General features: G+C 45.0%; 1 protein-coding gene across 4 annotated transcripts in view; it reads left to right on the forward strand.

Annotated features, from left to right (window-relative positions):
- The window catches only part of HOPX (HOP homeobox), a 29149-nt gene that overhangs the window by 3857 nt on the left and 3893 nt on the right, over positions 1-21399 (forward strand). For 2 of the 4 annotated variants that reach the window (XM_045997117.1, XM_045997115.1), the window contains exon 2: positions 18825-18981. In XM_045997117.1, coding sequence (XP_045853073.1) covers positions 18838-18981 — 144 coding nt within the window. In that variant the 5' untranslated portion in view covers positions 18825-18837. Of the gene's footprint in view, positions 1-18236; positions 18368-18604; positions 18982-21399 lie in introns of those variants that run through there. The other 2 variants (XM_045997116.1, XM_045997118.1) reach the window with 2 other exon arrangements.

Below are 21399 nucleotides of genomic sequence, written 5' to 3' on the forward strand. Positions count from 1 at the left end.
GAGAACAATCTATAAGGGATTCTCCTGGTGCAGGTGGTGTGTGCTCCTGTTCTTTTCCTGGCTTTCAGTCCCTTGACTGCCCCACCCTTCAAGGACCCCAATATGGGTTTGGCATGTCGGTGCTGTTGATTCTGAACACAGGTGAGTTTTGGGTGTGTGGATTCGTGACCAAACAGGTATAGGTCAGGCTATCCTTTCTATTTGCTGGGAGACTCCCTTCATCGATCTTCAAGTGATAGGTTAAACACTCTTCCACAGAATCCCCATGTAGACAAGTCCCGGCAGACAACAGTCGAGCCTAGGGAGCAACGTATGAGTCTGATGTTCAGGATCCTGCGTCCTATTTTCAGTTCTCATTCAGCTGTAATGGAGTTTTGAAGCCGAGGGAGCTTGAATTATCTGTTGTTCCAGTGGATTATTTTTTTTAAAAGATTTTATGTATTTATTTGACAGAGATCACAAGTATGCAGAGAGAGAGAGGAAGGGAAGCAGGGATCCCAATGCGGGGCTCGATCCCAGGACCCAGGGATCATGACCTGAGCCTAAGGCAGAGGCTTTAACCCACTGAGCCATCCAGGCGCCCCTCCAGTCGATTATTAATAGTGCCCTCTTTCATTTTCAAAAATACTTATCCTGAGCAATAAACTGTATGGTCACCTCTGAATACCACACATAAAGGTTCAAGAGTATAATGAGTTGTCCTGCATCTTATGATGAGTTGGTGGCTGAGTTGGCTCTGGTACCAGCCCTCCCCACGCCTCATTCTGGTCCCTGTCAAGTCACTCACTTGCTCTATGACTGGGGTTCCCAGTGGGAAGCCTTATGTCCCAACAGCCCAGACGGAGAGCCGGTATATTTATATTGGCTTACCAAACAGAAGTTCAACATGAATGCTAGGGGCTCAAGGAATTGTTCATCACAAGGTCAAATTACTCTATTTGCTTCAGGTTCTAATATTAGCTTATGGCCATGTTTGGATAACGATAGAAGTTCTTTTAAAGGTAGGGAAGTTAATTTTTACCCATTCTCATATGATTTCTTGTAATTTGCTCCTGGTAGTTTTGATAAAATGTGGCCAAACATGAAAATCCTCCAGATCTTTCAGAGCTACTCTGTCCTTTGATGTTAAAACAAAACCAGAAACAATCTAAGGCAGACATCGATCAGTTCTGGTCTCTTAGTGTGTCCTGGGCAGGAAACTAATGGCTGCCACGGTAACCACTAGGTCTGGAGGATCATAATGGAAGTTTCCTTAAATTCTTGAGGACATGACAAATCTGTTTAGATAGTCTAGTCTTCACTGCTAGAAATCTTCATTTCCTTCCTGTATGGTTTCTCCCTAAGGAAATTTATATAAACAATGTCTCTAGCTCTTATGCCCCTCACTCCTTTCCAAATTTCTGGTCTACTGGTGCCCAGGGGTGAAATCTGTCTTAGAAAATACTCTAATTCAGTAACTTGGGCTTGGAAGTATCTGTCCTTTTATTGTGTGTTCTTCATGCTCTTCTGTGGGAATAGAATGGCATCCTTTGGAGATGGCTGGCATTGGGGTGAATGAGGCAGGACTAAAGAAAGGGGGAGGTTTACTAAAAAAAAAAGAAAGAAAGAAAGAAAGAAAGGGGGAGGTCATCTCCTCTTTCATTGGCTTTATGCCTGGTTCAGTTTCCACAATTTACTTATTTGTTTATTTATTTTTAAAGATTATATTTATTTATTTGACAGAGAGAGACACAGAGAAAGAGGGAACACAAGCAGGGGGAGTGGGAGAGGGAAAAGCAGGCTTCCCGCTGAGCAGGGAGCCCAATGTAGGGCCCGATCCCAGGACCCCAGGATCATGACCTGAGCCAAAGGCAGATGCTTAGCTGACTGAGCCACCCAGGGGCCCCAGGTTCTACAATTTAAAAGGGAGTTTTCTGGTCCTTGGCACTAGCTTAGAAGAGCTCCTAAATGGCTGAATAATAATAAAATAAATCTATAAGGAACAGCAAAAGGATAACTTGGGTAAGAGAAGACTAGAAAGCCATTTGATATCAGTGTTGAAAAGCCTGGAGGGTGATCATGGTGGTGAACTATCAGCTCTCCACCTGGCCAGCTGAGAGGAAACGGACCAACCCTGGTGTGGGCTGCAGCATGAAGGATACTGAGTAAGCCAGGAAGCAGTCCCTCATTATGCAAAAAATACCTTAGAAGAATTACACAAGTAAACTCTGAAAGAGGGGGCAGCCCAACAGTCCTCTAATTTTTAAAGTCTTTGTTTTGTTTTGAGGCTCATGTCATCATATGCCTTAATTTATGGTGCACACAAGACCCTTCTTGGGTTTTCCTTCTCATTCTATTTATTTGCTCTCCCACTCACCCTTTATCGTGTTCTCCTAACAGCATATTCTTAAGACCGACCTATGTTGCCAGTTATATTTCTAATGTATCTAATGCATTGTTTCTAACTGCTTTTTATTGGTCTCCTCTTTCTGTGCAACTCTTTGCTTATTGAATCCTCTAGTATTGAATGTTTCTGCTGCTTTCAGGTCTCACAAATGATGCCATAATGAATATACTCCTACATATTGTTGAGCACTCTTTAGATCTGGTTGATGGGAAACAGGAAAGGGAGAGGAGTGGGCTAGATGGCCTATGTTTTCTTTAAGCGATGAGGAATATTGAATTGTCCATGAGGAATGGAGACACATGATATCACAAGTCCTAGTCCAGTATTTCAAATGTTTTGAAGTTTTTCTTAGTTCCTTAGTAACTTCCTGAATAAGAGACCGAAATAATATTCTGGAGCTTAAAGAGTGTGATCTTCAATGATCTTCCCTTTTCAACATCATGTTCTTCAACTTGGGCTTGTCAGTTCTGGAAGCATTTCATTTCTCCATATTGGCCATTGATTACCTGGACAAAGCAAATGAAATGTTCTAAGGGACCTTATTAGTCATAGGGTTGGGTGAAGTTTCTAGAATGTTTTGCTATTTTAATGTTTGCAAAACCTGTTGGCATTCAATTGCCCAACAGCTGATCCTGAGTCACCAGGAAAGGCATAGGAACCATAATAGGGATATCTTGTACTTATATAGTGTTTATAATATATAGTGCTATTCATAAGCATAATCTATCTTATTGAATCCTACAACAACCCTGTGAGGCAGGTGGTGGTAGGATTAGTGTAGCAGGTGGGGATACCTTCAGCTGTTGATGAAGAAATGGCAGTTCAAAGCAATTAAGTTGTCCAAAGTCACTTGGAAATTTAAGTAACATTTCTGGAAGCAGAGTGAGGGTCTTCTGAGGCTCCATCCGGCATTTCTTCTTCTTCTTCTTCTTCTTCTTCTTCTTCTTCTTCTTCTTCTTCTTCTTCTTCTCCTTCTCCTTCTCCTTCTCCTTCTCCTTCTCCTTCTCCTTCTCCTTCTCCTTCTCCTTCTCCTTCTTCTTCTTCTTTTAGATTTATTTATTTGAGAGTGAGTGAGCAAAAGAGCATGATTTGGGGGGTGGGGCAGAGGGAGAAACAGACTCTCTGCTGAGCAGGGAGCCCTCCAAGGAGCTGGATCCCAGGACCCTGCGATCAAGACCTCGGCTAAAGGCAGAGCCTTAACCCACTGAGCCACCCTGGTGCCCCCTCATCCAGCCTTTCTGCAACATCTCTCTAATGCTCAGCGACATGACCTACAGTAGGTTGAGTTATCCCCTGGGCTGGACTTTGTAGAGTATCTGTCTTTTTCAATTATTTTGTGATGTTAATAAGAAGGCTCTAGCAGCACACCCTGTGTTTATCCCATTAGCTGAACACCTGTCCATAAAAACAACTGTGTAAAAAAATAAGACCCATATAACTGAGTTTCATGGCAACAAGCAACATGCATGGTTGGACTTTGGCATAATTTGGAGAGCTACAAAGTACCAAGTGCATGTCATTTTATTCATTACCTAATTACAGTCATAAAACAAGAATGGTTGGACCATAAAAAAGAATAATTGATTGAAGTACATTTGCGTAGAGATAATTCTTCAAAGAGTCTTTTTTTTCTTTCTTTCTTTTTTAAGATTTTATTTATTTATTTGACAGAGAGATAGAGTCCAAGTAGGTAGAGCGGCAGGCAGAGGAAGAGGAAAAAACAGGCTCTCTGCTGAGCAGGGAGCCTGACATGGGGCTCAATCCTAGGACCCTGAGATCATAAACTGAGACGAAGGCAGCCCCTTGACTGACTGAGCCGCCCAGGTGCCCCCAAAGAGTTTTCCTAGACATTTCAAAATGCAAAATCATCCTGAGAAAGTTATGCCTGCTTGCATTATGTTACAAACTCCTACAAACATCGACCATCACGCATGTGCAATACCAGGAATGTCCCTAACTACTTTTCTTTACCATGCAATTATGGCTCAGGCAAAAGTATTGTAGAACCCAGTATACATTTTAAAAAAATAAATCATGATGAAATGTCCCCAGAATGACAAATGAATAGCCTTTTTGAGAGTCAGGCACTGGGAATAAGAACCACTTCGGAAAAAAACCTCTAATTTTTGTTGACATTCTAAAGCGACTAGATGGCAGAACAATATGACAATTCTACTCGACTCTCAGTTATCTGTGTGTGGCTTCACTGGATGAGATTTTTAAAATACCAGGCTGATTTCTATCATTAGTGTTTAAGTTTTGAGCGCCCTTCCTCTTCCAAGAAAGAAAACTATTTCTCCCTACCCTGCAGCCTATTAATGTAATTAACTTAATTAATGTCTTCTAAGTCAAGCAGAATTAGGAAGCTAAGTGGGTTACCCAAAATGAAAATCTTAAAACATAGAAAGGACATTGATAGGGGCATTTGGGTGGCTCAGTTGGTTAAGTGTCCGACTCTTGATTTTGGCTCAGGTCATGAGAATCAAGCCCAGAGTCGGGCTCCTCAATCAGCTGAAGATTCTCTCTCCTTCTTCCTCTGTAAGCCCCCAAAATAAATAAATAAATCTCTTTTGAAAAAAAGGATATTAAAAAAAAAAAGGATATTTATAACCTGCCATTTTGACTTACTTGTGCCATTTTTCCTCTCCACAAACAGTTTAGAAAGGTGGTCTTTTTGTTATTTGCTTCTAGCCTTAGCAGTGCAAATTTCTCTTTATGTTTAATGGTTTGCTTTGGAAAATATTGAAGATTCCCCCCCCGTAACAGAAATCTATTTGTCTAAAAATCTGTTTTTCTTGGTGTATTAGGGCATGAGACATTTTCAAAGAGATTTGATAAATCAATTTACTTCACAAGTCTCACCCCTCCTGGATTATCTGGTTTGAAAAGCCCTGAGCACATGGCTGGGCCGGTGGAAATCTCTCGTACAAGGCGTTTTTGTCCCTTTGTTTATATTTGATCATAGGACCAAACTCTGTTTGGGATGTAATGAATATTCACACTTACTAAGCATTAGCACAACCATACTAACAATACCCAAAGCAGGCAGAGGCCCAACCATATTCACCCCATCAGACAAATTTCTATCCTACCTATTCAAAGTGGGATAAAAATGAAAGGTCAGGAAATTTGAAGCTATAGTGTATTCTCTGATCGGTGACCACAAAGCTGCAACCGTATGATTTCTTAAGAGCAAAATGCCGCCTCCTGTTCACTACCAAGGTTGGGAATATGGGTTTCTGTCCTCCAAGATTCTATCAGAACTGCGTCTTGCTAAACTCCAACAGCAGCATGGATACCTAAATCCAACAGGAATATTTATACTATCCCATACCTAAGTGAGAAATTGAATGTTTTACCTATACTAAGGGGACCAGATAGCCAGGTTTGCCTGGGATGCTTCTGACGTATGCTGTTGTCTTGGTGTAATTAATCACAGCACCCCATTTACACACAGATGCTCCAGGTTAGATGGCAAATGATTTGGTCATGTTAATTTAACACGTTAAATATTAAAGAGCACATTGGTTCAAAATGTGTTGTGGGCTCTTCAGTGGTCCTTTGAAGTGGAAACTAGGCACAAAGTGTTCAGCATACCAGGGACTGAGCCTGGAATAAGCCACCGTATTCCCCTTTCTCAGGTCAGTGACATTAGCAAACTGTTGTTGGGGAACAGCATGATCATTTAAACCCAGGCCATGCCGAGTGTCAGAATTTTAGAGGAGAAATGATCTCAGAGGTCATCTGGCCCAACATCTTCACTTTTCTGGATGAATAAATTATTGCACTTCTGGAAACATAAAGGTCATTTTATAGTTTTCTAAGTTGTTTCCTGAGCAGAATCTCACAGGATCACAATTGAAGTGAGGAAGGAAGAAAGTTTTTAGCCACATTTTATAAAGAAGAGAACTAAGTTTCAAACGCTAAAAACAAATAAACATACAAAAAAACCAAACACCTCAGCCAAGGTCACGTGACTACTAAGTAGAAGAGCTAAAATGGAAATGCAGGTCTGACTCTTTGTCCAGTGCTCTTTCCAATATCCCATTCCAGGTTAATATTTTCATTCATTAAGGAGGATTTAAAATCTCTCCCCTCTATGTAATTCAATAAAGATATACAACACTCCCTCTGTAACTAATGTTGTACACTGAAAATAATTTTATTTCTGCTTCTTCCTCCTACCTGCAAAGAGCTCAGGCCTGCAACTGAACTGTTCTGGCCTGACAGCGCCTCTTGGTGGCTGCCCCAGGAAATGCAAGGCACAAAACCTTTCCTACCACCTTCTTCCTTGTCCCTTGGGTAGAAAAGGAGGAGGTGAGGACTGTGCCAGATAATCTCTGACTTTTTCTTTATTGTTCATTAATTATGTCTCTATAGCAAACTATATTTTCCTATAACTATAGAATAGAGTTTCTATAGGAAACTGTATTTCCCATTAATTATGACAACCTACTTCTCACATCATGGCTTCTCAGCATTCCCCTTCTCCCTCCTTCCCCCATTTTATTTCATTTCTGACCCAAATACAGCTCTAATGATTCTGTTTTTATGGGTAAGTCATACTTCCCAAAGTGAAAATAAATTTCAATCACGCTGCATCCAATACGTGTTCACTGTACACCCCACAATGTGTCAGGGACTGCTCCCGACTCTTGGGATACATCAGATTTGGGCTATAAACCTTTAGTCTCCTCCAAGTTCCCTGAACCCCCTTCAATATCTGTACCAGAACCTCATTTCTCTGAGCCAAGGCTTAATTAAAACTGCGGTTTCTTAAACATTTACTTTCAAAGTGGGAGGATAGCTTATTAAATTTCCCTGGGATATTTCAACAGGATGAGTTTCTACCCCCCCCCTTTTTTTTTACCTGTAACAAATATGTAACATTTTAGTTACACTCCCTACGTCGGTAAGCCTGGGATTCTACCTACAGTTACAGCGTTCTGTCTAGAGAAAACTTCTTCTGAATTCATAACGATCACCACAGAGATAGACTTTGGGAAAAGCAAACTGAAACGACGGGCAGATCTCCTGTGAGGAGATTACGGAAGTGGGGTTGCCTTCTTTCATTTGCCTGTTTACTTCTAAGTAGGTTGACTCATTCCTCCACTTATTTCATAGAACAAAGAAGCCCAAGGTTTTATTACTGTCTTTAACCATTTCCCCCCACGTCTCTACCTACGGAGTTTCTACTTAGAGCATGAGTTGGGCTACCAGCGAAAAGAACTCTGTGTATACAAAGACTTTTCTATTCAGGGTTAATTAATGATTAATTCACTGCTGGAAGACCTTCACAGACGCCACCCCCTCCCTTTTCATAGCTTGCTATTTTCTGTAAGTGACCGTAGAAAGTCTAGACCACTGACAGACTTGTTTCAACAACAGTTTCAGGAGTTTCCTTAATCCCTTTGACTAAACTCTGTAAATCTAGGGAGTAAGTAGCAGCCATAGTCACTAAGATCCACCTGGTCTGGCCAAAGCCAACCTTTCTGTTCCATTCTGTCAAATGCTGACATCTTTTCTCATTTGTCCACTGTATTTTTCACGTAATGTCATCTTTCAGTTATGTCTGTACCCATGAAAGAAGAGCGTGTGGGGGAAAGCAAGCCAGCCCGGCCAGTGGACTGGTAGCAGTCACTGAAATCACTAGCTAATCCATTTCACTGGGTCACAGCCACGTCTGGTCACCATGTTTCTGTTTCGAAACATGCCACAGAGAGGGGGGTCATTGCTGCAAGACTGGATCCGCCCCACAGGGGAGCCGGCATAGACGCAGGACACTGCCTTACTTTTGTCCCAGGAGGCACCCCCTGGCTTTACTTCTCCTCTTTCCACAACCACCCTTCAAGGCTCTTCTGTCTACATGGCTGCTCCATGCAAAGAGGAAATCTAGTTAGTGACCAAGAACGTGGATGCAGAAGCTAGACTTTCTGGGTTTGAATTCCTGCTCTACCACTCATTATTAGGCTTGCATTTGAGGAAAGTTATATACATCTCTTGGGGAAAGGGATAGAAGTTTCCATTTACATCCATTACTACATGGATAAAATGGAGACAAGAAGAGTACCTATCCCATAGTGCTGCTTCCTCTGATGGTTACAGGAGTTAACTCGTCTAAGACGTATGACGGTGCCAGGCACGGAGTAATTGCTCAATAAATATGCTGTTATTGTGCTAGCAGGGATGAGGTGTCTGTCTGCAATTCAAAAACAGGAACCAACTCTGTGCTGTTTCAGGCAGCGTGGACTAAAAGATATTAGAAGGCAGGGAAGTTATTTTTTCCAATATAATGTTTTGGTTTTGAACTTGGTCAGTCCTGGTTGTTGGAAACCATGTCTTTCCAACTTATGCCCTCAGTCAAGTCATGCCAGATGCCACTGGCTAAGTTCAGCTCAGCAGACAAGTGACGAGTACCTATTCAGTGCCAGGTTCTCCTAATGAATGCCGGCAAGATAGAAATGTGTAAGACCCATCCCCTACATGGGGGCGTATCATTCAGTGGAGAAGGCAGGCCAGAAACAAATTATTTTGAAACAATTTCAATTTGATCATTATTCTCATAAGCCAAGACAGCCTAGAAAATTCTACTCACTAGCTCATAGAGTCTTTGTTCCTCCTATTTTAACTCCTCACTACTCATCTTTTGTATAGTAATGCTTCCTCATTAATAGATGGGAGGATAAATTGAGAAGTGCCCGTGAGAAATGAGGGGGAAAAAAATCCAACAACTAAATTCAAATCCACACACAGCGTAGAAGTGCTAATGAGAAATCGTGCTACAGATATGACATCCTCAACCTCGCCCATCCCCACCTCGTTAGCTTTGAGAAATTCCATCCAGGGATACATTTTACGGTGAAGCAATACAGACAGCATGTGATTTTTTTTTTCCAAAAGGTTCTGATTTCAATGCTTGTACTTCACCATTCCAGGAAAAATATTTTTTTTTAAATAAATTGCAGCCCAGAAAGACTGAAACTATAAACTGTTCTTACCAGTTGTCCTCAGGAGACACCCCACTGAAGGCCTAGCTCACAGTCATTGAAAGAACAGTATCTTCTGCAAGCGAGCGCTTCACAGTTTAGAAATACTTCCCCTACAATAATATATAAACTTTACAACAAAGCTCTGAGCTACGTGAAGGTGTTTGTCGTATCCCTTCTTCACATGAGAGAAACAGAGGCTTGGCAAAGTGATGTTTTCTGTTTCGGTTTCTTTTTAAAGATTTTATTTATTTGGCAGAGTGAGAGAGGGAACACAAGCAGGGGGAGGGGGAGCGGGAGAAGGAGGCTTCCCTCCAAGCAAGGAGCCTGATGCGGGGCTCGATCCCAGGACCCTAGGATCATGACCTGAGCCGAAGGCAGAGGCTTAATGACTGCGTCACCCAAGCACCCCTTTTTTTGTTCTTTTTAAGTAGGCTCCATAACCAGCATGGACCCCAGCTCAGAGCTTGAACTCACAACCCTGAGATCAAGGCCTGAGCTGAGCTCAAGTGTCAGACACTGGCCCAACTGAGCCACCCAGGTGCCCCCAAAGTGATGTCTTGAATGATCAGTACTTGGGACTTTTAATTGTTTTTAACTCAGGACTATACTAAGTTGAATTTCACTTTGCTCTTCATTCTGCTGGGTTTCCTGGAATAGAGGGGTTCTAAGGCAAGAGGAAAGCAAGTTGAAAGTGGAATTCCTGGGAAGGAGTACGGTGAATTAGCAGTTCCACACAGCACGGAACAGCACGCGTCAGATAGGCGGAAGTTAAAAGAAGGCAGGACTTCATATTTTTAAGCCTTGGGTTTCCAGCTGCCAAGAGAGATGCCATCCCACACCAGGGCTGAAGCATCAAAAACGAAACCTGAATACACCGTTGCCTGACAGAACCCAGGGGCACAGAGAGGTTCTTGGGATGGGGCGGGCACCAGCGACCGGCTGGAATGGTATGTATTCAAGGACAAGTTGGCCTCTCAGTCTTCCTGCCTCATTGAGTCAAGTGCAGCATGTTCTGGAGGACAGGTGCTTGTCATTGTGAGCGGGCAGGGGTTCTCCATGCACCTGGAGCTGTTACATGGAGTCCAAAACTAGGAACTCAGATCTTACTGCACAAACTTGAACAAATCTCCCCAATTTCTCCACACCCCAAACAATGGAGTCAGAACAAAACCGGAGAGGGGCGAGTCCCTTATACTTGTGACCTTGGTGTCAGCCAGACACCAGGCTTTCCCAGGAGACGTGGGGAGGTTTCTAAGAAGCCTGCAGAAGCAGCTAAGGGAATGAGGCTGCAGAGACCACAGCCAGTCAGCAGTGCCCGCCCCGCACTGGGAAAGACTGGCTGCCACCCGCACCGACCGGTCACTAAAATAACGGACAACGATGCCAATTAGAGCTCACAATCCAAACAGGTGATCCAGTGGTATCTTAGAATCTCTGACATCAGTAGAGCATAGGGAAAAAATATATATATATTTTTAAAGATTTTATTTATTTGAGAGAGAGAGAGAATGAAGGAGTAGAAGCCAGTGGGAGGGGTGTGGGGGGGGGTGAAGCGGAGGGGGTGGGACAAGGAGACGCCACGCTGAGCTTGGAGCCCAATGCAGGGCTTGATCTCGTGATCCTGAGCCCAAATCAAGCGTCAGCTGCTTAACAGGCTGAGCCACCCAGGCGCTCCAGGAGAATCTATGTTAAAGGTATAAATCAATGTTGTTGTCCGAGATATCACAAACTGCCTTTCCTGCTCAGGCCAAATAAAAGGTAGGATTCCGAGCCTTCCGCCGATGCTACAGACAAATCAGTTAACTTTTCTCAACTGCGAAACAGGACTAATTCCATTCTGATTACTGAGAGAGAGAGACCCAAAGAACTAATAACAACCCGCTTTCGGACTGGAGTTCAGCACCCCGTGCTCATGGCATCGCAGGCCAAACCCTTGAGCACATTATCTGGTTTTTCATGTTTATACCGTTTTAAACCCACAGCCTAATGGTCTCTTTTAGACTTCCTGTCTATCCCTACATCCTTTCTTTTTCTTCTCCTGGGTCATTTGAAATTCATACCTATTGTTTTCATTCAGAGACTTTGATACTCACTTTGCAGGGGTGGAGGATGGGGGGTTGGATAATTGATATGGTTAACATTTTTGTTTGTTTGTTTTTTGTTTGTTTGTTTTTTAAGCACAGAATCAAGTCCTGACTTCCAAGAACTCTGTAAAAGGCAAAATAGGAACATTTTTAGCATCAGACAAAAGATCTCCTATAATTGGTTTTCCATCCATCTTTTGCATTGTTTTTGGTGACCCATGGAAAGAACAAGATACCCTAGAGACATACCCCAAACTCTCAAAAAATACCTCAAATCTCCTGCTCGGCTGGAACAGGAAATAATTTTACACAGTAAATAGTAAACATATGGAGCCTTCTGGCCCTGAGAACTTACGCAAGCTGCATACGTAAATAGCTGAAAGAGGATTAGATATTACTCATGCATGAAAAGAATACATAACAATTTTGGCAAAAATTTAAGTTTGGCAGTCTTGATGAGGATGTGGGGCAAAGGAAATGCTATACAATGTTTGTATAGTTTTGTTCAACAACTTTGGAAAAGAAGTTGATAACATGTTATAAAGTTAAAAGCTGCATATCTCGGGGCTCCTGGGTGACTCAGTCGGTTAAGTGGCCAACTCTTGATTTCCGGCTCAGGTCATGATCTCAGGGTTTGAGATCGAGCCCCAGGTAGGGCTCCCTGCTCAGCAGGGTTTCTGCTTAAGATTCTCTCTCTCCCTCTACCCCTCCCCCCCCCACACACAAACTCTCTCTCTCTCTCTCTCTCTCTCAAGAATAAATAAATCTTTAAAGAAAAAAAAGAGTCACATATCTTATGACCTGTTCCACTCGTGTATACCCTAGAAAAACCCTCCCAGATGCACTCCAGAAGACATATGATTAAATGTTCCGGGGCGCCTGGGTGGCTCAGTGGGTTAAATCCTCTACCTTTGGCTCTGGTCATGATCCCAGGGTCCTGGGATTGAGCCCCACCATGGTGGGCTCTCTGTTCAGCAGGGAGCCTGCTTCCCCCTCTCCTTCTACTCCAGTTTCTGCTCTCTCTCAAATAAATAAATAAAATCTTTACAAAAGAAGTTTCTAAGAGGCAGTGTTCGTAATAGCAAAAAACTGAAACCAATCCAAATATCCACCAGCAGGAAAAGACCTAAATTATAGTATATTCACAAAATGGAAACAGCACTGAATTCGAATGAACTTCTCTACATGCAGAAATATAGATGAATCTTGGAAAGATGTTGATGGGAAAAAAGCATTCACAGAATAATCACATATAATACTACTTTTATACAATTCAAACATATACAAAGCTAAAATAACATGTTCTTTTAGGAATCCATACATATGTGATAGAACTTATTTAAAAATCAAGGGAATGACCAATACAAAAGGCAGAATCTTGATTTCCTCTGGGAGCAAATAAGCTGTAAGGGTAGGATTGGGAAGGAAATACAAGTAGCTTCCATAGTCTTGGTCATGATTTAATTTTTAAATTGGGTGGGGTTCACTAATGTTAATTTATTCTTCATAACTTGCATGTATATTACAAATATCCTTTTAATACCTAATGATCTTTCAAAATGAAAGTATCTACTTCCCTAATCTTCTAGGTAGACTCGATAGAAAACAACTTCCATGCTTTCCCCGAAAATGTAATTTTTAAAAAAGATTTTACTTATTTATCTGACAGAGTGAGAGACAGTGAGAGAGGGAACACAGGCAGGAGTGGGAGAGGGAGAAGCAGGCTTTCTGGCAAGCAGGGAGCCCGATGTGGGGCTCGATATGGGGCTTGATCCCAAGACCCTGGGATCATGACTTGAACTGAAAGCAGACGCTCAACTGAGCCACTCAGGCACTGAAAATGTAATTTGTTCCCAATAATCAGATGAAACTCTGGACAAGATGGATCATTAGTCTCATCAGGGACCTTATTAAGAAAAAATAAACTTTCTAATTTCAAAGTAATAAATGCTTATAGAAAATGGAGAAAACCAGAAAAAGACACAAAGAAAAAAACTTTACATCATCTGTAGTTCCGTAATTTACATATAATCATTGTTAATATTTATTGTATTTTTCTTTAGTTTTTTAAATATGTAAAACTAGAACTAATAATAGCATTTAAGAATATATTTTTCTATTTCTATTCAGAATCCTCTTATGTGTATATGGTATATTCATAGTCTAATGTTCAGTTTTAAGTTCTAGTATACAAGTTACCCATATAAATGATAACTTAAATTTTAGTAGTTCTCTCACAGGAAACTTTAAGAAATAGGAGAAGGACAATCATTTGTCAAGTTGTCAAATATTCTCTCCTATAATTTTTGGCTTCTAAATCAACTACAGGTATTTGTATGAAGTGGAATTTTTCTTTTGATGACCTGCCTTCTTAAACTCTGATTTCAATATAAAAATACATTTTTCTGAAAGATTTTTTAAAGGGTTTTATATTATTTCTAAATTTTCGAAAGCAGGAGAAAATTTCTCTGGATAATTCATTGTTTTTTTTTTAAGATTTTATTTATTTGTGTGAGAGAGAGAAAAAGCAGGGGAAGGGGCAGAGGGAGAGACAGAGGGACAAGCAGGCTTCCCACTGTGCATGCAGCCCGAGGTGGGGCTCCATCCCCGGACCCTGAGATCATGACCTGAGCCAAAGTCACAGACTTAACTGACTGAGCCACTTACGTGCCCCAATAATTTGTCATTGTAAAGGCAATTTCCCCATTCCTGACCATACATATAAAAGGAGTAATAACATAGTGGGTGCCTGGGTGGCTCAGCTGGTTAAGCAACTGCCTTCAGCTCTGGTCATGATCCCAGAGTCCCAGGATCGAGTCCCTCATTGGGCTCCAGCTCCACGAGGAGTCTGTTTCTCCCTCTGACCTTCTCCCCCCTCAGGTTTTCTCTCACTGTTTCTCTCTCTCTCAAATGGATAAATAAAATCTTAAAAAAAAAAAAAAAAGATTAATAACATGGTTCTAAATTTTTTTTTTAAAGATTTTATTTATTTATTGGACAGAGAGAGATCACAAGTAGGCAGAGAGGTAGGCAGAGAGAGTGAGAAGGAAGCAGGCTCCCCGCCAAGCAGAGAGCCCGATGCGGGACTCGATCCCAGGATCCCGAGACCATGACCTGAGCCGAAGGCAGCGGCCCAAACCACTGAGGCACCCAGGCGCCCGGTTCTAAATTTTTTTTCCTGGTGTGTATTTCTGTATTTTAAAAACTTTATTCCTTTAAGGGCAGCTGGGTGGCTCAGTCAGTTAAGCATGGTTTTGGCATGACTCTTGGTTTGGGCTCATGTCCTGATCTCAGGGTTGTGGGATTTAGCCCCACATTCAGCTCCATGTTCTGCAAGGAATCTGCTTGGGAATCTCTTTCTCTCTCTCCCTCTGCTCCTGTCCCCAGTCTCTCTCTAACGTAAATAAATAGAATCATTTTTACCTTTATTCCTTTAAAACCTCCTCAACCTACCATCTACTCAACTGTTGAGATGATACACAGCATCAGAGGTACAAAATATTTTAATGCATTTTTACAGGCATAAAGTATTAAGTTCTAAGCATTTATCATTGATTTTAATGATTAAATTACAAAATCTTGTAAATAAGAGCTGAGCTATTTTTTATATCCCTTCCCCACTGGGTTCCTAAAGTAAATTCTGATTCAGGAGGACGTGGGGGCCCTGGACATTTCAACAGGTGACTCTGAGGCCCAGCCACGCATGAGAGCTACCGATGGAAGCATAAGGACATTAGTCAAACAAAAAACAAAAACAAACAAACAGACACACAAACAAAAACTCTCTTTTGAAAGCAGACTTCCTGTTAGCCTGGAGGGGCAGGTCAATATTCCACTCCTTTTTTTTTTTTTTTTTTTTTTTTTTTAAGATTGATTCATTGGGGAGAGAGAAAGAGAGAGGGAAGGGGAGGGGCAGAGGGAAAGGCCAAGCAGACTCCACGATGAGTGTGGAGCCAGATCCCAGGACTCTGAGATCACAGCAGAGGGGAAACCAAGAGTCAGATGTTCAAGCCACTGAGCCACCTAGGCGTCCCCTGTTTGTCCATCCTGAGACACACAGACAGCCTGGGTGCTGCCCCTGGCACCCTGTCCAGAGTAGTTCAGCAAGTGATAAATGACGAGCCTCCACTTCTTTTGGGGTTGGGGCAGCACAGCGCATTTTCCTCCCTTAAGAAAATACTAAAGCTTCAAGGGCCCATTGGTTTGTGGAAGTCTGGAGTGAACACGAAGGAAATTTGGGCTAAAGAAACTTGGGCGACGGTCTTAAAAAATGACTCCATGGCTTTTTTCTCTTTTGGCCAGCTCACCATGGGACTGTTCACAAGTATCTATCACTGATAACAATTTGGTTTCATACTAGTGGCTTTACAAAGAGGTCAGATGGCTGGAAGAGGAAGAAGATAGTTAACCGTGAGCTCACAACAATTTCTGCAGGTTTGTAGAACCTGTGGAATTTGTAGAACTCGTAGAATTTCTACGAGTTTGTAGCACTGTCTGTGAGCTAGCTCATACAGGGAAATAGCTTTAAAATAACTATCAGGTTAGGGGACAAGGGCAAAACGGCCAACCAGGTGTTGGGATTAATTCAGGAAAAGCTGTCCGTTTTCATTTAGCCTCTTGAAAAGGTTTTGTCTTCCCTTGACCACAAAAGAAAACACGACTACAGGACGCATTACTCTTTGAATGTTCCGTAAGTTATGAATATAACAACAGCGACAACAGAACTTGTGCTGAGATTAAAGTTTAAGGAGCTTTAAAAATATTTTTAGTTCTTTTCATCTGAAAGTGTTTAGACTACCTTCAGGAGGGCTTTTCAACAGTTTCCTTACTGGAAAGAGTTGAGAAGCTTTATAAGGCCAAGGTTACCAAGGTGATTTGGTTTTTAAATTTCCTTGAAAAGAGAGCGAAGGAGAGAAGAAATAAAGCAACAGCCGTAAACGCTTGTCAACCGACGAGGGCTGAAAGGACAGAAACTAGTTTTGTGGAGAAACAGCAGATTGATCTCTGGAGGTCAGATTTGTTTGTTGGGTGTATCTTGGAGAAGTAGGTACGTTCAAATGGACCTCCCACAAGTCTCCTTAGCAGCCAAACGAGTCCAATGGCCCTCAGCCACCTAACCACGGAGAACTTTGAAGTCAACTGGAAGCTACCCATGAAACCTCATACAAAGTCCTGTAACAGGAAACCACACAAATAGAAAAGAAAATGCACCTGATTAAATGTAAGGACAGTAAGAGCCTCTGAGTTATGTAATAGTAAGTATGTAACAAAACGAGATAAGGATATGCAGAGCAGTCCTTGAATCTGAGTCCAGTTTGGAAATCTATGCACTCCGTTCATATTTCTGAAGGACCGAGAATTCTACAAAGCACAAATTCTCCTAGAAGAGAGGCAGCATGACTGTGTCCATGGGGTTAGATGGAAGCTTTCCAAGAAATAAAATCCCAGGCAGTCGTGTCTCCTCTCCTATACTCTTCTGGGCAAAAGAAGCAGTGGTGGGTGTTTCCAGTGGGCAGCTTTGGCTAGAGTTGGTATCCTTTGAGGACAGTCAATGCTCTTTCCAAAGCCCCTGCCTTTAAACTGTTGCCCTCCTGATCTTTTCTGCCAGACTAAAGACTGGATGGCCTGCTGAGAAGGGTTTTGGAGAGCCCAGGACTGAAACCAAAGCTAAGGCAGCCTCTCCCCTCTAGGGTGCTGGTGGTTAACTGGGCACCGCTGGACTCGGAAGCCCTCCTGTGCCTCGTTCTCCCGGGCTTTTCCAGGAGAGGACTGAAAATGTTCATCTCCAAGGTTCTCTCCAGCTCCGAACTTCTGGCTCAAAGAAAAAGGGAGACAGGTGTCAAGAGGAGAGGAGGTGTTTCTGACCTACAATCACCGGTACAGATTTTTAAATGGGGGAGGGGGCATATAACTCACCTAGAAACAGATTTCCTGCTGACCTGACAAGTGCCTTGAGCCCAAGTCTCCCTCCCAGTAGAATGGCTTCTTGTCCTCCCTGCGAGCCTCTCCAAGTGACCCAGAGGACAGGTAAAGACCTTTATCAGGGAGCGCTGGAGGCAGGTCCCAGAAAACCTTGTCCCAGCATCGGGGACGTTATGCAGGCTCCTAGGCGGACTGGAGCTCCTCCCCAGGCACAAACCACATCAAAACCGACTCAGGACTGTGCTGGATGATTTTGCCATGGTTTGTTTAAACAACAAACCAACCTGATTCCCACACTTGGCGCTTCTCTTTTACTGCCAGCGAAGTCGAGCCCTGACCTGTCTCTGCCAAATCCTCCCGGACAGCTTCCAGACTGCAACGTCCGGTACCTCAGTACCTCTTACATTGTGGGAAGGGAGAGGAGGGACGCACGTCTGCCCCCCTCCCTTTTTTGGGACCCAGTTCAGAGGCTGTGTAGACATGGAGAGGATGCAGCAGGAAGTCTTGGTACCCCAAACCTACCAGAGCAGTGTTGGGCTCTGAAGTAAGGAAATACAAGAGACCTCGAGGCTGGTCATGCCGGGGGCTCCCGGCTGGAGCTACGTCATCGTGTCCAGACCACGCAAGGCAGCGACCAGCCGCGTTGACTGGAGGCTGTGGATTCTTGGCTTCGGGATGATGGGGGTGACGGGGCGGGCGGGATGGCAGAGGAGGTGGCAGATTGCAGAGTGACTCACACAAGCCCTCCAGGGGACGTTTCTCCTGATGCTCGGTTCCCGGTCCCAGCACCGGCGGGAGGACCCGACATCTCTGCGGACGCTGTCGCCAGCTCTGTAAGAGGCAGAGATGGGAAGTGCCGCTCCAGCTCCCCAACTTTAAGAAGTAACTTCCGTCCTTGGGGTCATTTCTTCGGAGGAGGGGTGGGGTGCACCGCCCTCCTGGGCTAGAAACCACTGTAGAGGCAGAACGACGCGCGGACCGGTGAGGTGTGTCCCACCCCCGCGACCCGTCAGGACTGTCCCCGCGCAGCTCCCTCTCCCGCGGTGGGGCGGGGTGGGCGGGATTTGAAGGCGATTTCAAAATCGCCGCCGCGCTTCTTCCCCTCCCGCTTAGTCCCCAGAGCCTCGGGACAGGAGGGCGCGCAGCGTCATCTTCCTCCCGCCGCCGCCCCGGGCCCGGCCCGGGGAAAGTTGCCGTGAGAACCGCCCCGCACCCCCCCGCACCCCACCCGCCCCGGGCCGGCCCGGAGCCCGGAGACGCGCGGCTCAGCCGGCTGACACTCGGGAGGCTCTGCCGGGAGCGCCGGCTGCGGCCGGGGACTCGCGCGATCGTGCGCCCGTGGGAGGGACGGCCCCGCGCCCCGAGGTGCCCGGCCGGCCGCGCCCGGATCTCCGTCCCCGCCCGCCGCCGAGCTCACCGCAGCCGCCGCTTTCCTCCCCGCAGCCGCGCCGGGACCATGTCGGCGGAGACCTCGAGCGGCCCCACGGAGGACCAGGTGGAGATCCTGGAGTACAACTTCAACAAGGTCAACAAGCACCCGGACCCCACCACGCTGTGCCTCATCGCGGCCGAGGCCGGCCTTTCGGAGGAGGAGACCCAGGTGAGCCCGGCACGCTCCGCACCCCCTTCCCCCGACCCTGGCCGGCCGGGGCCGTCTGCGCAGGCAGGGCTGCCGCTCGCCCTTCTCCGACCTGCCATCGCTACCGCCCGCACCCCGGGAGCCCGGTCGCCGCCGCGCTCCCCCCGCCGCATCCCGGCGATCCGGCTCCGCGCGCCCCGTCTGCGCCCCAGCCCCAGCCCGCGGTGGCGCCCCAGGACCGTTCAGAATCCTCACGACCACCCTTCTCCGCGCCTCGCTGCTCTCCCCCGCAGGCCGGGAGAAGTGCGCCATCCCCCGGCTCGGGAGCTGCGGCCCCGGTCCGCTCTCGCCTCGCTCCCTCCTCCTCCCTCCTCCTCCCGCTGCTCCATTTCTCCCCAGGGCCGTGAGCAAAACCTTCCGAAGAGGCGACTTGTGTGCCCTCTGAGGCCCCCCGCTCTCAAATCCATTCTCGAGTGAGGGTGTCGGGCCGCGAAGGGACTTGAGCGATCGGCTGTAAATTCAGTCCTCGCTTTGGCAAACGAGGAAACTGAGGCCAAGAGGGAGAGAGTTGCCCGGATAGCAAGGGTCTCTCCACCCTATCACTCCACACAGCTTCCCCTTAGAGGCAGAGCTAAGACTGTGTATAGTCAGGGAGATCTCGTATTTTAAAAAAAAATTCCCGAGCTCTAAGATGTAGTCTTTTTCTGGAGTTTTCCAAGAAGCAAAGCATCTGACATTACAACTGCAGGGAGTGGAAGCAGATGTCCCATTAAGTGCGCTGATTCATTTATTGATTTTTAAAAGCTCCTATGTTATTCGGAATATTGTTTAGGGCAGAGAATGCAACATTGCCCATGATTATTAACCTCCAGGTGCAATGTTGGCTCCTTCCGCTGACTTAAAAAAAACAAACAAACAACAACAACAAAAAACCCACAACCCTATCCAGAGTTTTTCTGACTTCTATTTTCCCCCTGGTCATGGAAAGACAATTAGTTCTGCATGATAACACGACTTGGAACTGCCCTAGCATCTCTCCCAGGGGAGCCCAAAGCCCTTCCACACCTCTAGTCTCAGCTCTAAAGCAGAGATGGTCTTATTTTTCCCATTTTATAGACCAGAGCATCAGGCATTTTGACCTCTCCTCACCTTGAGCCATACTCAACTGAGGCTTAGAAGCTGGTAATGGGTGCTCCAGGATAGTCTAGAACCAAGACCCGGGATCCCAAGCCTAAAATGATTTTTACTAATTAAGCCAGATGCACTTTGGAAAATTTGCCCACAGAAAATCCTCTCATCCCTAGGTCAAATAGAAAGTCAAGCATATCGGTTCTTAGCAAAGGGGACAGAGGGAACAGCTGTCGGACTACCCAGAACCAGAACTTAATGGAAGGTGATTTAATGTAACCCAAGTCCTGCAGTTCATGTTTCTCGGAACCCCCGGAGGGGGCAGCTTGCTGAAGCTTTCTCACTTAAAATCCCACACTATATTTAGAAAAGAGGAGTGATCAGAGAGATGATAATAACATGTCTTTTAAAAAGGCTGTAGATTTATTGAGGGCACAGTTCCAGCTAGGGGTCCAAGCTCCTCTCAGCCTCTGTTACTCCCACGGTAAATCACCGTCACCAGTGAGGCAGAATAATTACGTCGCCCTCTGTGATGGCTGATCCTTGCCAGGTACTGTGCCGGGCGCCCTCTGCGCAATAAGTCATCTGTGTGTCACAACAGGGCTCTGCGGTAGGTAGCATTAGCCCAGCTGGACAGATAAGAGAACCAAGGCACAGAAAGGTTGGATAACTGGCCCAAGGCCACAGCTAGGAAGTAACAGAGCTGGGATTTGAACCGTGGCAGTCTGGGTCACAGTCCAGACTCCTCTAGCTCCCTTGTTGTCTTCACAAAGAAAAAGAATGGGACTGACTAGGGGATGGAGGCGAGGACTGAACATTCCATTTCTTTTTTTTTTTTAAGATTTTATTTATTTATTTGACAGACAGAGAGCACAAGTAGGCAGAGAGGCAGGCAGAGAGAGAAGAAGGGAAGCAGGCTCCTTGCCAAACAGAGAGCCCGATGCGGGGCTCGATCCCAGGACCCCAGGACCATGACCCAAGCTGAAGGCAGAGGCTTTAACCCACTGAGCCACCCAGGTGCCCTGAACATTCCATTCTGTTGTATTTCTTCCTGGAAAAAAAAAAAAATCTGTGGATTACATGGATTTTCCATGTATTAGACGGGGGAAAAAATCTATGTATTACATGACAGACATCCTGGCTATGTTCAATCTTTTCTTGACCTTCACCTTCTATGAAAGAACTGAAATGAAATCAGGTGAGGGGCAGGAAGAAAGAATTTTTGTGATTGAAGTCTACCAAGTCAGACTTCTGACAGCAGGTTCACCTGTCCCCCCTCCCCCCACAGTGCAGCGGCTCTCCATTGCCCCC

This window comes from Meles meles, chromosome 2, assembly GCF_922984935.1.
Source record: "Meles meles chromosome 2, mMelMel3.1 paternal haplotype, whole genome shotgun sequence".
NCBI classification, from domain to species: domain Eukaryota; kingdom Metazoa; phylum Chordata; class Mammalia; order Carnivora; family Mustelidae; genus Meles; species Meles meles.